Source organism: Phoxinus phoxinus, assembly GCF_949152265.1.
Source record: "Phoxinus phoxinus genome assembly, chromosome: 1".
NCBI classification, from domain to species: Eukaryota; Metazoa; Chordata; class Actinopteri; order Cypriniformes; family Leuciscidae; genus Phoxinus; species Phoxinus phoxinus.
This window is the reverse complement of record NC_136876.1, coordinates 21,182,742-21,196,549: the sequence shown is the minus strand read 5'-3', so window position 1 is coordinate 21,196,549 and position 13,808 is coordinate 21,182,742. Positions and strand designations below refer to the sequence as shown.

General features: G+C 37.4%; 1 protein-coding gene across 3 annotated transcripts in view; it reads left to right on the top strand.

Annotated features, from left to right (window-relative positions):
• Positions 1 to 10,795, top strand: part of wnk4b (WNK lysine deficient protein kinase 4b) — a 56,588-nt gene extending 45,793 nt beyond the window's left edge. For 2 of the 3 annotated variants that reach the window (XM_079630102.1, XM_079630103.1), the window contains exons 12-20: positions 46 to 219; positions 1,162 to 1,216; positions 1,514 to 1,642; positions 4,380 to 5,230; positions 5,962 to 6,067; positions 6,683 to 7,247; positions 7,895 to 8,109; positions 8,805 to 8,899; positions 9,048 to 10,795. In XM_079630102.1, the coding sequence (XP_079486228.1) occupies positions 46 to 219; positions 1,162 to 1,216; positions 1,514 to 1,642; positions 4,380 to 5,230; positions 5,962 to 6,067; positions 6,683 to 7,247; positions 7,895 to 8,109; positions 8,805 to 8,899; positions 9,048 to 9,050 (2,193 nt within the window). In that variant the 3' untranslated portion in view covers positions 9,051 to 10,795. The remainder of the gene's footprint in view (positions 1 to 45; positions 220 to 1,161; positions 1,217 to 1,513; positions 1,643 to 4,379; positions 5,231 to 5,961; positions 6,068 to 6,682; positions 7,248 to 7,894; positions 8,110 to 8,804; positions 8,900 to 9,047) is intronic. The other variant, XM_079630101.1, reaches the window with a different exon arrangement.
• Positions 10,796 to 13,808: the final 3,013 nt, after the last annotated feature.

The following is a 13,808-nucleotide window of genomic DNA, read 5'->3' as shown; positions in this document are numbered from 1 at the left end:
ACATCGACCCAATTAACTTATTCATCTCTTTGCACTCCATTTTAGGTACATAATGAGTTTATCCTACCTGGGGAGAGAGAGGGATTCATCCACCGCATGAGAGATATCATCCATCGAGCAGAAGGCCTGATGAGGAGAGAGCCTTTGGAACCACTCGATCCGAGAGAAACCGGTCACTTGCCTTACCTGAGCGGAGTCGGCACACTGTCTGCTTCACAGGTGTGTTTTTATCATTTGATGAAAATTTCTAAACATATTTATGTTATTATTTTTTATTCTAAAAATATTTGTTATTATTTTTTTTACTAGATAGATAGATAGATAGATAGATAGATAGAAACTCCTGACTTCTAAGATCATCTATCTGTGTGACGTAAATTACGTTATTAATGCAATTTAACGCGCTTCAGTAATTTATTTGCGTTAAAAAATTTAGGCGTTAAGGCTTTTAAATGAATCGCATGCGTTAACGTGTTAATATTGACAGCCATAATATACTGTATGTGTGTGATAAAAAATTAAATAAATGTTTAACATAATAAAGGAACAATAACGTATAAAATGTGGATCCACTGTTTTTACCATTCTATAATTATTTACATTGTTTTTTTTTATATTTATTATATATATATACATTTGAAGTTTTTCTCATTATTTTTATTTACATTTTACAAGTTTTTTCATGCATTAATTGAGAAACTATATACTGTTATAAAAAGTAATTTGTCAGGACTACAGGACAATTTAATTTGAATTTAAGGAGAAATAGTCTACAGGAAATGGTTCAATCTTGATGTTGAATACATTTTCCGTGGTTTTCATATAAGAGGTTTTATTTTCATTTGTGTATCTGGTTTAGAGTTCAATTGTTTACTGTGAGCTTTAGATGTTGTGGTTCAGAAATCCAATCTTCTGGTGTCATCATGTTAGAGATAACAATTCACAAAGAAGCGGTGTGTTCCTCACACTGATTGCAATAAGAGAACTTAGTCATCAATATGCAACAGTCATTAGTGAGAAAGGCCTCTGGAACAATGTGATTGGAGACTTTAATCGTACTTGAGTGACAGTCTTCTTATCTTTTCACACACGTGTTCCTAACTTTGTCACGTCGCCAGATGGTGATGTTAATGCTAACATGTGCTTTGTTTTTCCCCACAGCCCAATCTCTACACACAGGGTCTAGCTCGCACACACTCCTCCTCCTCGTTGCCAGGTAACAAATATGCACACATGCAGGCAACATACACACACGTGCACACAAACACTGATCATATAAAAAAGCATGTGTAAAATGCTCAGTGTGCTCTATATCAGTATACAGTCCTGAATCTTATTATTAATGTATTTGATTCTCACAAAAATGGTTTAAGGAAGGGACTAAATAATGTATTCATTAAAATCTAAAAATGCAAAAAGCTTTATCTAAAGGTTAGGGTATAGAACGTTTAATTTTCTCAATATAAAACAATACCCACCCTGATATAAACCTGTTTGTGTGTATGTCCTTCAGATTATGCTGGTGCCAGTATAGGTTCAGTGACCCGCGGTTCCTCGCCAACTCTGAGCTCCGACTTTTACGTCGATCCTGATGCTGTTCCACCCGTCCGGCCCCTGCGTTCACAATCCTTCCACACCACAGGTACATTCATCTGTCTGCACAATAAACCACTTATCTTCTTTATGCATCATTCACTTCTTTCCTTGATACTACATTGAGAATTTGTGTTAATAACATCCATAAATTATAAAATGGTTATCAGAGTGGTCCATTAATAATTACCACAAACTTGGTCATGCTGAAATGTAATTTACATCAAGACGAAGGTCAAATTTATATCCAAATAGTAATTATGCTACATAGAACTGAATGCAAACCCAAAAGTGTAGCTATCAACTTGTTAGAGTCAGTCAAATTTACTGAATAGAAAGTGTTTTGTACCTGTTTTTGCATGCAACTTGAATGAATCCCAATAGATTTTTTTTTTTTCCCCTTCAAACAATGGGTCTGTAGTTTGCTCCATTATTTTATGTTATTCCATAAAATGTGTTTGCCCAACCTCGGGTCTGTCAGTGGGAGTATCAGTGATGTAAAGTATTTGAGTAAATGTAATTAGATCTTTTTGACTACTTTGTAGTTTTACTGAGTATCCAATATATTAGCAACTTTTAGGGTGTTTTCACACTTGGCATGTTTGGTTCGATTAAAACGAACCCTGGTGTGATTGCTCTGTTAGTGCGGTTCATTTGAATAAGTGTAAACGCTGCCATCCGAACCCTGGTGTGCACAAAATAAGCGAGCCGAGACCACTGAAAAGATGGGTCTCAGTCCACTTTCAAACGAACTCTGGTGTGGTTAGAATGAAGTATGAACGCAACAAGGACCAAAGACGTGTAAACAAACCAAAAACAGGACATGATGTCACAAGATGCAACCTAAAAAGGACAAAAATGCTCATTTAATCCTAAGACTTTTACTCAAGCCGTTTTGGAATTGGTGACTTGTAATTTGTAATGGAGTAATTTTATCTGTATCTTTACTCGAATATGTTGTTCAGGTACTTATTTTGCAGAGTATTAACAAATTAGATTAATGTAAAATGGTTATATTTTTACAATGAAGATGTTTACAATTTTTCAGCTTTTAATATCAGAACCAATCATCTTTGGTCTCTCCAGGAAATGAGTGCTATGTTCAGTCACACAGGCCATCAGTACAGTCCGATCCCCTTGAGGACTTTCAGTGCATCATGATGAACATTCGCTCTGTCTTGCTCTTTCATCTTGTTTCTTTCGCTGATCTCATTTATTTCTCTGCACACCATTAGCTGTGGCGCTACTGGAACAAACTTGACATCTTGTGTATCCCACTTTGCAATTGGGTTTCTAAACACCCATCCCCATGGAGACCAAGCTTTAACGCCAGTGTCATTGTTGACGTATCTCAGGATTTGCTTTTGACACCTGCTGCTTCAAAATGAACAAGTAGATTTCATTACCTGAGAGAACAAACCATATGTATTACACAGCCTGTGCACAGTATAAAAGCTCTATTTCAAGATGACTAGTTCAGACGATGCCACTTTGGAAAGTTTACTTGAGTTTATTGAACACAATTATCTTTGGCGGTATGGTTCCTTATGGGGGTTCTTGCTCCATAATTAATGACATACAGAGCTTTAGCATTAACCCCCCTATGGAACCATCAGCTTGAGTGATATACAGATGATTAAGACAGTTTAGTAATGTCTTTAAGCAAAACGGTTTTAACATGTAGACGTAGCAGTAATTGCCGGGACGTCTATACTGTAGCTTGGCTAGGAGGACGACTGATTCTCAGCGATGATGTCCATGACAGCTAGGACTTGAAGCCTTGGTAATCTGAAACAAAGAGATGACAGCCAGAAGGTGCACAGAAAAATACTTGATACTTATAGTGGTGAGGGCGGGAGGGTTGCGAGCAGTTTGAGCATGCTTACCGAGCAGTAATGCCTCGTATATATATCCTCCCGTCTAATAGGAGAAAGGTAGTGGTTGGAGCGATTTGACAGCTGACAACGTCAGCTGATCACAGCCTATGCCTACGTGGCCTGTCTGAACTGACGCTGTGCTCGATTTGTGTCATTGTATCCACTATCCACACAGGAAGTAGAGGACTGGCACTGGGAGTTTGATAAATGCTCCAAAGTTGTTTGCTCCTCAGGACAGAGGTCACATCCTCGATGTGAACATCTGAACATTTGAAAGTGATTAGGTACGTTCACATGGACATTGACAAAGTGCCCAAAAGTTATTAATTTTTAACAAGAGTTGGTGATTTGAGGAGACATGCAAGTATATTTAAACATGATAGTCGTGCTCGGATCAGCACCAAAACAACCTGTCCGAGATCACCTGAACGAGGTGGTATTGGCTGATTGAAATCGAACTCTGGAGCCGTTCAGTTGTGGTGAGAAAGCAATGCGTCCCATTGGACCAGTGAACCAAGTGGTACCATAATTTATAATAAAAGTGTCTTCAGATAAAGCCACAATAAGCCCATTGAGCAAATTGGCCAATCCATCTTGATGTATGACGCTATCAGTGGAATCCCAGAATATAAGCAGGTGGACTTTGATTAATGAGAGGACAGTTTTACTCTCATGTGACTTGCAAAAACACATTTTGGGACACTTTGAAATGTTGCCTTGTGAAAGCGATCTGAACCGTGAAGAAAATGCAACATTGTAACATTTTAAGTCTCTACAGGTCTTGAGAAGAGGCAGGAAACCCTCCTAGCACTGAACACTACAACGACTTGGCAACCAAGAGCGATTTGATTGCTACTATGTATATAGAGCTTAACCCAGTTTTTCTCTGTCTATTTTTGTTTCCTTCAGGTTCTTCACAGACCTATCAGTCTTCTGTGCCCAACTACTCACAGTACTCACACCCTGATATTCTGTCATATCTGCCAAATCAGATGTCTGCCATGCCCCCTCAGTTCACCAAACCACCTTACGTTCAGAACACCCACTTCGCCTACCCCTACCAAATGGATCACGCCTCCCTCAACCCAAGTCCACTCACCCGTGTCCCCAGCAACCCAAACTTCTCCTCCTCCTCTTCGTCCTCTTCTGTTGTTTCACCAGTTCAGCAGTACGAGATGGCACCTCAAGCAGAAAGCAACAATCTGTCACTTCCAGTTGCCCCTCCACCTGGTTCGCAACCTGCAGGCATGTGGCCATCGCCTTCCCAGCAGCCCTTTATTTCCCTGGCCAATGTTCTTTCTCTAGCTATGAACTTTGCACAGTCCATTATACCCGCTGGATCAATCCCTCAAGGTTTCCACCCACAAATGACCTCTCAACCAGGGTATGGCCCCATGTATCCAGCTCAGCATGCAAGCATGAGCAATGCCGATGCTCCATACCACCAGTATATGGATATGTACCAATACCCTGATGCTCATCAGCAGATTCCGGCAACAGTTCCTGAACCTCAAGAAGGGAGCCAAACACCAATAGTCCCACTTGGGGAGCCAAGAACATGCACAACTCCTGAGATTAAACTGACAATTCCCACAAACTCAAGCTCTTCTCCAGTGTCCAGAAGTAGCCCACTTGTGGAGAGCCAGTCTAATCTCATAGGGCAGCTCAGAGAGCGGACAGACAGTTCAGCATCAAGCACCCGCACCCCATCAAGCACAAGCTCACCAGCATCCTCCACATCTACCAGCCCGCAAAACACTGTGAGTGTTCGACATAACACACAAACAACTTTTTCATAAATGGATAGTTCAGACAAAAATGTATCTGAGGCATTATCGAAACATGCCAAACCTGTGTGATTTTTACTTCTTCTATGCCTATGGAACACAAAAGGAGGAATATTGCAGAATCTTCTGTCTGCTCATGAGTATTCAAACTTAGATCATCACGTTGAGTTAACAGACTCATTACGAGATGTTATTGATGTTTTTAATGAGCAAATTTTGAATCAATATATAACAACTTAAATTTCGATCTGTTTCTTACACAAAACTACAAAAAAATTACTTTGAACATTCTGTAATTGAGACATTTTCCATTTGTGTTCCACTCAAGAAAGTAAGTCTTTCAAGTTTGAAACAACATGAGGGTGAGAAAGAAAGAAAAAAGTTTCTTTTTTTTTGGGTGACCTATAACTTAAAAGTAATCTGAAGCCAAACCTGTTCTTCTACTGATGTGTAACATTTAAACAAAGACACAAGACACAATAAATTCTTGTCAGTGTTTCTGTCAATATAAATATGATGGTGTACTCTTAAGTGAAACATTGCTCTCTGTCATCTTTGTTAGCATAATCAGACAAACCTGTTCTGAGCATGTAAATTATTTGACTTGGGTGTAGTCTGTTATTATACTGTATGTCTTAAAGCACCTGTAGAAGGACTTCTGGGGTTGACACTTTTATTAATGTTTTTCAACTTGTTTTTTAAAGGTGTCCTCGCCTGTCCCAAGGTCCCCCCCCACTTTATCCATCTCTCTGGCAGTGACTGAAACAAATACCATTGCAGCCAAATCCAGACTCTCACCTATATCTGAAGGTGAGTTGCACTCTTTCCATTTGTGAAAACACACACACACACCCATAAATAAGTCCACACCCTATGTTCCATGTACACAAAGACTCAGAAGTTGTCTGGTTTTTACTGTATTTTTTTTTATCAAACAAATTCAGCCTTGGTGAGCATAAAATATGTATTAAAAAAAAAAACTTAGACCAAATAATTTGAGCAGTAGTCCTCTCTAAAGGTAACGTTTTTGCTGTCTTTCTAAAAAAATAAACATGCCATGTAACACCTCTAGCAAAATATCTGACAGGAATTATCATCTGGTTGTGATAGAATGGTGATTGTGAAAGCCATACAAAAATGTAGGTTTATTTCCATGTCATGTCCCTACAAATCTGTTCCTAAAATGTCAAATTGTGTTTGTAGTGGCTAAAATGAAAACACACAGCTGCCATCTATTGACTGTAAGAGCTCACTGCATACTTAGCACATTGTTCAGTTAGTTTTATAAGTTGTATACCCCCTATTACCACTCACATTGTTTTTAGAAAGTGTAAAAATCTATTTTTTTATTGTCTTGCTGTTATAACAAGTTTTCACTGTATCACTCTGTGTTAAAAAAAAATATCCTTGTCTCCTTGTTTACAGAGAAAAAGTCTATTGTCACAGTGGGACGGTTCCAAGTCAGTCCAAGCAAGGAGATTCCCATTCCAACTCCCAGCCCAACGCCAACTCCCACCCCTACAGCTTCGCCAGCATCCATGCCGACTCAAACATATCCTATACCAGTTCACGAAACCACGCCCCCCGCACACAACAGCCAATCAGACAGCAGCACAGACGTACAGCCGGAATCAGAAAGCAGTCCCAGCTCTCTGAATGAATCGCCACCACTTATGGAACTGCCTAGTGAGACTTTGCGCAGCTCAGAGAGTGCCCCCTCGTGGACCGGAGAAACTAAAACCCCGTACAGAAAAGTTGTAGAACCAGGCGAGGGGCGTGGAGGTGAAGAAGAGGAGGAGGTGGAGGAGGAGACAGAAAGGAGGCGGAGGAGGATAAGTGTGAGTTTGCTGGACAGTTCAGCAGGGAGCCCTCAGTTCAATCTAAATCAGCCTTGGATGAGCTACACACGCAGCACATCATACGCCAGCAGCGACGAGACAGAGAGCGAAGACGAGGGGATGTATGAGGAGCTACAGGAACTCAGAGAGAGGTGAGCCTATAGTGTGCTTCGTGGGTTGCTTGTGGCTATTGAACAATCCCTCAGGTCATTATACATTATGAAGTGTTTAATCAAACTCCAACAGTGTGCCTCAGCATGATGTAAAACCTGTTCAACAGCAAACATATAACAAACATAAACTCTAATAATTTAGAATTTCTAACAATCTAATAATCTTTGTCCTTTATATGTTTAATCCCAAATCATTTAAATCCAAACGTGTTCAGTGCTGTGAAAAGTTTTCAATAATGCCGTCTGCAGGTGTGGAAAAAGTCTTTGCTTTGTTTTATGGACAAATGAATCAAAAGTGGGGCTTTTTTGTACACATGGGCCTTGCTATGTTTGGCAAAAACCAAACCCTGCATTTCATATGAAGAACCTCATACCAACAAGCATTTTGGTGTTAGTTTGATGGTATGGAGATGTTTTGCTGCATCAGGACCTGAACGCCTTGCCATCATTGAAGAACTAAGAATAAATTTAGTTTTTTTGTAAATGAAGAATCACATTTATGCCCTATAAATGCATAAAAGTGAATTGTTTTTACATCAGTTATATTATTTTGGTTCAAGATCTGATGACATGCAGTGTAAAAATATGTTCCTCATCATTTCTCTTTCCTTCCCCCTCTTTCTCAGACATGTGGCAGAGGTGCAGGCTCTCCAAACCTCTCAAAAGCTAGAGATTGAGGAGCTCTACAAACGGATGGGTAAAGTGCCCCCTCCGGGAATCGTGTCCCCAGCGGCCATGTTGTCCAGTCGCCAGCGCCGCCTGTCTAAGAGCGGAGGGTACCCCTCCTCTCGCCGAAATAGCCTGCAAAGACTGGACATACTGCCCCCTACAGGTACCATAGGTGAAGTTACAAAGTTTTTTATTGCTTTAAAACCACATTTCAACATGGAACTGCATTCATAACCTGTTTATCCTTTAATAATGTGAAACTGGACTTAATTGTTTCCATCGGGAATTGATTGGATCATAAAAAGTGGGCGCTACATGCCGAGTTGTGGATTAGGTTGAAAAATAAGAGGGCTCGATGATGTCAACTGAAAAGAATAGTTGTTTCAGACATTACATTTTAAATAAATATTTCTTTGGCATATGGGGTGTACAAAATATCCACACCATATTAATAATCAGCCGATGGCTGCGATATTATCAATAAACTTTTTTATTATTTGCCATCAAAAGACATTGGATGTTTATTGGCTGATACTGGACATTCAAAATTAAGTTCATCATCTAGCTCTGACTTAAATGGGTAGCGATAGATTATGGCAAAGTTTTTACCCGTTAAGTGCATCTCTTAAAGAGCGTTTTCCCTTTAAGAGCATGCCACAGTGAGTTGCTGTGTGCACTTAATGATACTTGGAAAAATACAGTAAGCTTTATCATGGTTACTTTGAAATGTGCATGTCTGTTTCAGACTCACGCGAATGCAAAGTAATATATATATTTATTATAACAGCCATTCATTGGTTATAGATGAAGACATATATGGCAGTAACTCATACATGTGTTATTGTAATTTCCACAAACACGCTTCAGGTATCATACGGAAGAACTCAGTGAGCGGCAGCAGCAGTGGTTCACAGGAGAGGACCAGTAAAGGAGTGACCTTTGCCACTGATTACGCCAGAATTGTGAGTGTATCCACAGACTTTCTATTTGCTTTCATTGATTATTACTTTTCTGCACCTTCTGTATCTTTTTGTTTGTTTGTTCTTTACCCCCTCTAATGGAATTATCACGTTAGATGCACTGACCTTCCTTTTTTAATCTTTCCAACAGTGATTTCCTTTGCTAAGGAGCTCTTTGGCCCCCATCCTGCTTTCCTTATGGACTGAAATGACAACATTGCTTCCTCATGCAACTGCCAATGTGCGTGAGCACATGATTTTAGTATCAAGTGTGTGATCTTCAAAGGCTGTGATGTGAATATTTTTAACCAGTATACCTCTGCTTGGTATTTGCTTACCTTTTTGAAGAGACAGGGCATTTGTAAGAACAGACTTTATATATGAAACGTTTTTAAAGATTCGAAGTTGCTGATGTCAGCACAGATTTATGGAGAAATGCCCACTCATTTTCAGCTATAGCATCCCCGGTGGTTGAATGTATGAATTGCAAATGTTTTTCCACTTATTAGGCAGTCCATGTGGTTGCTCTTTTCTCTATAAGTTTGTCCATATTGCATTAATTATAGCTCAGCTAGTCAGTTCATATTTATTTTCAAACTCCCAGTCAGTCATAAATACCTGAACAAATCAGTACTGTAAACAATTTAACTTTTTTTATTTTGTAAAAATGCGATGCAATTGAATGCATGCAGTCCTTATAAGAAATGTTATGCCTCACTGTAGGTTTGCTTTTACATAAAACAGTATCATGTAAATATTTGACAAATTGTAACAAATTTCATCATGGATTACAGTTCAAATGTGACTTTGTTGCTGAAATATTTTGCACACACCCCAAATTGCACAAAAATTGTTTTTTGTAATTCCCATAACTCGCAGTATTGACAATGAATTGATTTCTCTTTTTTGATAGAGAACTCTGATGCCTCAAATTTCTCTAAGATGAATGTAGTGTATCCACATCATAAAACAACATTGCAGAATGGAACCACTTAGTTCTGAAATCATTGTAATATTTAAATGAGGATAATAAGCATATTTTAATGTGCCTGTCAATCAAATCTCATTTAGATCTTGCACACAAGTGCAATAAATGGATTTCTGGAGGTATCAATCTAACCAAAGTAGCTAAATCCAAATTTTAGAGAACATAGTGGACAATCACAGTTGCAGTTCATTGAATACTGCTATTATTATTTTTTTCTAAATTATAACTTGTTAAATTAATACATTGTTAAAATTTTAGTAGGTTCTGATTAAGAATTGAATTCCTCCCAATGTTAAAACCCATACAGTGAATTTGCTTTGAAACTCTTAATGCTTTTCCTTTTGTTATTCATATCTTAATAATTAATAGAGTTGTTATAAATGAAAATGTTTTCATAAATGAAAGAAGAAATACAAGCAAACAACTGACACATCACACTTATCTGCAAGGCATTTGTCAGTATATGATCTGTATATAAGGACAGGAATGAATTGCAGCATGTTATATTTCACTGCCTATGCAGCTATTTTATGTTAATATAATATATTAGTGTGTGAAGAGAAACAGAAATTGATAACTGAGAAACTGTGAAGTTTGAACAATTGTTGCCTTAAAGTGTCTGCGTTTGATGGGACAGCAGGCGTGTTCTACTGGATAACAAGAGAAGATTTAGATATATGTAGATAAAGAGAAAAGCTGTATTATATTATGTGGGAAAAAAAATGTTGTACTGCCATGCAGATTGTGCCTCTTTTTTTATTACTCTGATTCCTATGAAACATGATTGTTGTAAATGTACAAACAAATAATGATTCACAAACAACCAAATGAGATTAAAATATGAATGTGTCATATAAACTGGGGTCCAAAAGTCTGAGACCACTAGTAAAAATCCATATTTTTGCATACTTTTCCTATTCCAATGCATACTTTTCCAATTTCCATTTCCAATTTATTGTTTTAATACTTTTCCAAATTATTAAAACATTTTTATTTAAAAGTTAAACATTTAATTATATTATCAGCATAACAATATAGTTAAAAAGTACAGTTTAAAGGGCATTTGCAGGAATGACCACTTTATCACAATTATGCTTAAAGGGGTGGTTGATTATGATTTCACTTTTCTAACTTTAATTAGTTTGTAATGTTGATATTAGTTTGAGCATAAACAACATCTGCAAAGTTACAACACTCAAAGTTCAAAGCAAATGGAGATATTTTCTTTTAAAGAAATAGCTTTTTAAGGACTAGGCTACAACAAAAGGCTGGTAGGGACTACAGGACATTGCTCCCGGGTTAGTGACATCACGAGCCCTAGAATTTACATAAACCCCACCCCTGGGAACGCTAATAGATTATCATGACAGGATATGCTAATCAATGACTAGAAGATAACCACATAAGCTACATAAATTCATCAACTAACCATTCAGAAATGTCCTGTTGCATTCTACATGTTGTCACTTCTTCTTGAGTCTCTCAATGTCTGACTCTGGTTTGAACATAAAAGGCTAAAGGTTTTTGAAATGTTCACACACACACACACACACACACACACACACACACACACACACACACACACACACACACACACACACACACACACACACACACACACACACACACACACACAAATGTAAAACACGTCTCTGATATCCCCAGGGTGTGTGTATGTGAAGGTTTAGCTCAAAATATCCCACAGATGTTTTTATAGGCTATAGCATGTTAAAATGGTCACTTTTTTAGGGTCAGCAAAAACGCACTGTTTTGTGTCTGTCCCTTTAAATGCAAATGAGCTGCTGCTCCCATCACAGGGAGGAGCCAGCGGAGCTTCAACAGTTTGTGTCCTTTTACCACACAGACATGCACTGAACATTTGCACTGAAAATTTTTAGTTTTTGGGTGAACTATCTCTTTAAACCTGGAAATAAAGTTTTTTTTTAGCATTTTTATTATTATTATATATAAAAAAAGCTAATTTGCTGATTAATATACTCAGCAAAGCTATATTAATTAATATATTAATTAATAATTAGCTATATTAATTATATTAGCTATATTAATTAATAATTAGCTATATTAATTAATATTAATATAGCTAATTAATATACTCACCCTCAGGTCATCCAAGATGTATGAGTTTTTTTCTTCTTCAGTAGAAAAGTAAAGAAGATTTTTAGCTGGAACCGTGTTCCTACTTTGGTGATTCATCCAACGCAAGTCAACATCTACAGTAAAAAAAAAAAAAAAAAAAAAAAACACTTTACACCAGTGGCTCCTGACGTCATAATGCGACAGGAAGTCAGGACAGTTTGCCGAGGCTGTGGGTTACAGGTAATAAATGTTGTAAATAATGTTCAGTTTCTTGCACAGAACGATCGTTTCGTTTCATAAGAGCTCAACGTATCGTCAGGAGCAATTGATCTTTAATTGAGCCTGTATTTGTTTTTGTTTTTTTACACTTAAAGTGACCGTTGCCAGTAACGTTAGCAGTTGACTTAAGTTACATTATTTGAATCAGCTAAAAATCTTCTTTTCTGTTCAACTGAAGAAGAAAAAAAGTCACCTTCATCTTGGATGGCCTGAGGGTGAGGTAAACTAACGGCACATTTCCATTTTTGGGTGAACTATTCCTTTCATATGAAACATCCATTTTTCGTTTCTTTTTTAATTTCTAAACAAATCGGAATATTTATGTTCTTCTTGCATGGACGTTGAGCAGCTGTTATTTATAACTGCATGCATTCCCCAGATAGATCTCAGGCTCAGTCTCAAGTTCCTCAACGTCCAAAAATATCATCTGTAGGCCTACTGACCCTTCTCCTGCTGGAAGAGGAGGAGAGTGATATTTTTAGTACCCTATTGTTCCTAAACTAGGTTGATTCAGGTCATCATCACATTGTGTAGCTTATACGTATTTATACTGCGAGACGGCCAAAGAGCAATAAACCACAAACCAGCTCCATCCAAAGACAACATCGGGGACTCGTTGCCTGTTCCCTCTTTGTTTAGTGAACCAGTTTTACAGTATGGTCGGATGTTGCCCATATAGGCCTAATCATGTAATGGTGTGAATATGTCCTTGTTTGGAAATGAGTCTTCTTGCTGCTCTGTTTATTGTTTCAAACAGTCGTATTGGCCAAAGCACAACCATAAAGAAGAAAAATTAATACTATTTCTATTTATCTAACAGAAGGGAATGACTGGGGGTGATGAAGTCATGGTTTAGTTGCATCAATATTGTATAGAGATAGTAGATATGTGTTGGGAAAAAAACATCTGTAAAAAAGAAACAAACTAAAGTTGAACTTGGATTTGCTTTCACCTCACGGCCACTAGAGGTCAGTAGAGACTCTTTTCCGTCTTAAGTTAGATCACATGGCAAATGTAGGCTGCCAGTCACTGCATTTCAATTTGCATAATTAATAAATAGTATGCGAGTATGCTAGTAAGTTGTTTAGTAATTTTTAATTTGAAATTATGCTGAAGTAAAAAAAAAAAACAAGTATTAGATGAAAAACTTAAACCAAAGTATAAATATTAGATAAATTACCTAACTGAAATAAGTTTAAATTGAAATACTGAAATAAAAACTAAAACTGCAATCAATTTGTTAATATATATATTATTTTAAATATTACAAATGATAACGCAATTATACTAAAATTAAACTGAAATGCTAATTTAAATATCAATAAAACACTGCTGTGACTGCTATTCTTTATTAGTGTTTTTCACAACAGCTACATCTATGCCTTGTCTTTTCGTTAAAGTACGGCATATTTACATAGTCAAACCTAAATTTATTCAGACACCTTCAACATTTCTCACATTATCACAGTTTATTTGCTTTAGTTTAAAAAATGTAATAACATATGACAAGAAGCTATCAAATCAGTTGATATTTCAATGGTTTTGGCC